Source organism: Sphaeroforma arctica, assembly GCF_001186125.1.
Source record: "Sphaeroforma arctica JP610 unplaced genomic scaffold supercont1.1690, whole genome shotgun sequence".
In the NCBI taxonomy this organism is placed as follows: Eukaryota; class Ichthyosporea; order Ichthyophonida; genus Sphaeroforma; species Sphaeroforma arctica.
In genome coordinates, this window is record NW_014038868.1 from 10,304 (window position 1) to 12,137 (window position 1,834).

The 1,834-nt window shown below is 36.2% G+C and overlaps 1 protein-coding gene across 1 annotated transcript; it reads right to left on the reverse strand.

The window, feature by feature from the left end:
* Positions 1-272: 272 nt before the first annotated feature.
* Positions 273-541, reverse strand: SARC_11443 (hypothetical protein; the record flags this gene model as incomplete). The annotated part of the gene is made up of 2 exons (XM_014294474.1): positions 273-286; positions 337-541. The coding sequence occupies 2 exons, from the start codon at positions 539-541 to the stop codon at positions 273-275; spliced, it is 219 nt and encodes a 72-aa protein (XP_014149949.1).
* Between the last annotated feature and the right edge of the window lie 1,293 nt (positions 542-1,834).

Consider the following 1,834-nt stretch of genomic DNA (forward strand, 5'->3'; position numbering starts at 1 on the left):
ACACACACACTATATATATATATATATATATATATATACATACATACATACATACATACATATATACATACATATATACATACATACATACATACATACATACATACATACACACATACATACATACATACATACAAACATACATACATACATATACACACACATATATATATATATATACCTGCTGCCCTGTTCTGTTGTTTTCTGCTTCTCCTTCATAATTCATCCGTTGTTGAATATCAAACGAGTTTCTCAAATTATTGTCTAATCCATTAGTTATCCTGCCCTGAAACCCCTGAGGCATACCTCTCCTCAACGTCAACTCTGTATGATAACCATCATCAGTATCTCCGTTCCTAACTCTCTCATTGTGTAGGCGTATCATGTTATCATCCACTGAGATTGTGCGTGCGTGGGCTTGGAGTGTTTGTACATGGGCGTTTGCGTGCACATTTACTTCTCCCTTATTCTGGATCGACGGATAGCCGGCATTCTCCGACATCTGTATAGATGGTCTCGACTTGCCCATTTTTGCGTTCATATCGCACACTTCAACCCCGTATCTTGACGAGTGCTGCTATATGGATTTCTTTTTGAGCTGATGTTACCCTGTGTTGTTCACGCTCATGTTATTGTGAGTTGTCATGCTTCTCGTCCAGAAGCTATATATTAAGTCTTCCTGCACATATATTGTAGTATAGCAGGTGTGGTTGTCCAGAACAGAGCCAGTATTTGATATGTTTACAAATTATCCTTTATCCAAGAAGAGACCCCACACACTATTATGTAAATAAAGTATTACGGACGTTAGTGCGTTCAGGCATATATTCTTTCTTCTCGCAGTCTCTAAATAGAGTATTGATTTCTTTAGTGTTTATGTAGCGACTGGTCAATGATATCATATTCACAACTTTTCTTTATATTTTCATTTGGCGGTGTCATTGGGTGGGCCTTGGCCATTGGCCCGCCACTTTGTCAGTTACCAACAGGTTGACACATGCCTCCTCTACCAGTCTATAACAAATAATACTAAATAGAGTAGACATAGCTATTTGCCAACGGAGGAAACCTTAGAACACCTACTTATGTATTGATTTATGTTGTATTTACATGAATAATCTAGCAGGCTATTGTTGTACGGTGTAAAATAAGGTATTGGATAAAACACTCATGAAAAAACAGAATGATTGTGTAGAACGGAACTGCTCAAATAGCATAGATTGTTCTGAATTGAGTCGTTTAAATTGAGTCGTTTAGAAGGTTATGTCATTTCAAGCTATTTGGCACCGTACACTGTACATTCCGTACTCCGTAGAGCTGCCAGTCTAGTATTGCTGATGTTTATTTACATAAATGTGTGGTGATAGTTTATACCTGCTTTGACGACACCGTCCAAAAGCAACATGACCATTAATCTTTTAATATAGTGCGAATACGAATTAATAAGATTATTGTGTGACTACTTCGAACGATAAGTATACCGAGTCATAAATGTTACAGATTCCGAGGTGGTACTCGGAGGTGTGTGCACCAAGAAATTTTCTAAATCAAAGAAAAATGCGAATAGTTGTAACAGTGAGATGCAGGGCAATATCAGAACAACAGTCAATTACAGCAAGTCTAAGTTTTCTTGGCGTAGTGATTCAATGTAAGGGTGATCTGCTTTCAACCTGTACGATAGTATTCCCTATGATTGAGTAGCCGATTCAATTAAGCTTTTGTTCGTCAGTTTTTATTGCAGTAACGTCAAAGGCTGGGTTTATATATATATATATATATATTTACATACATATATATATTATTTACATATATATATTTATATATATATATTTAT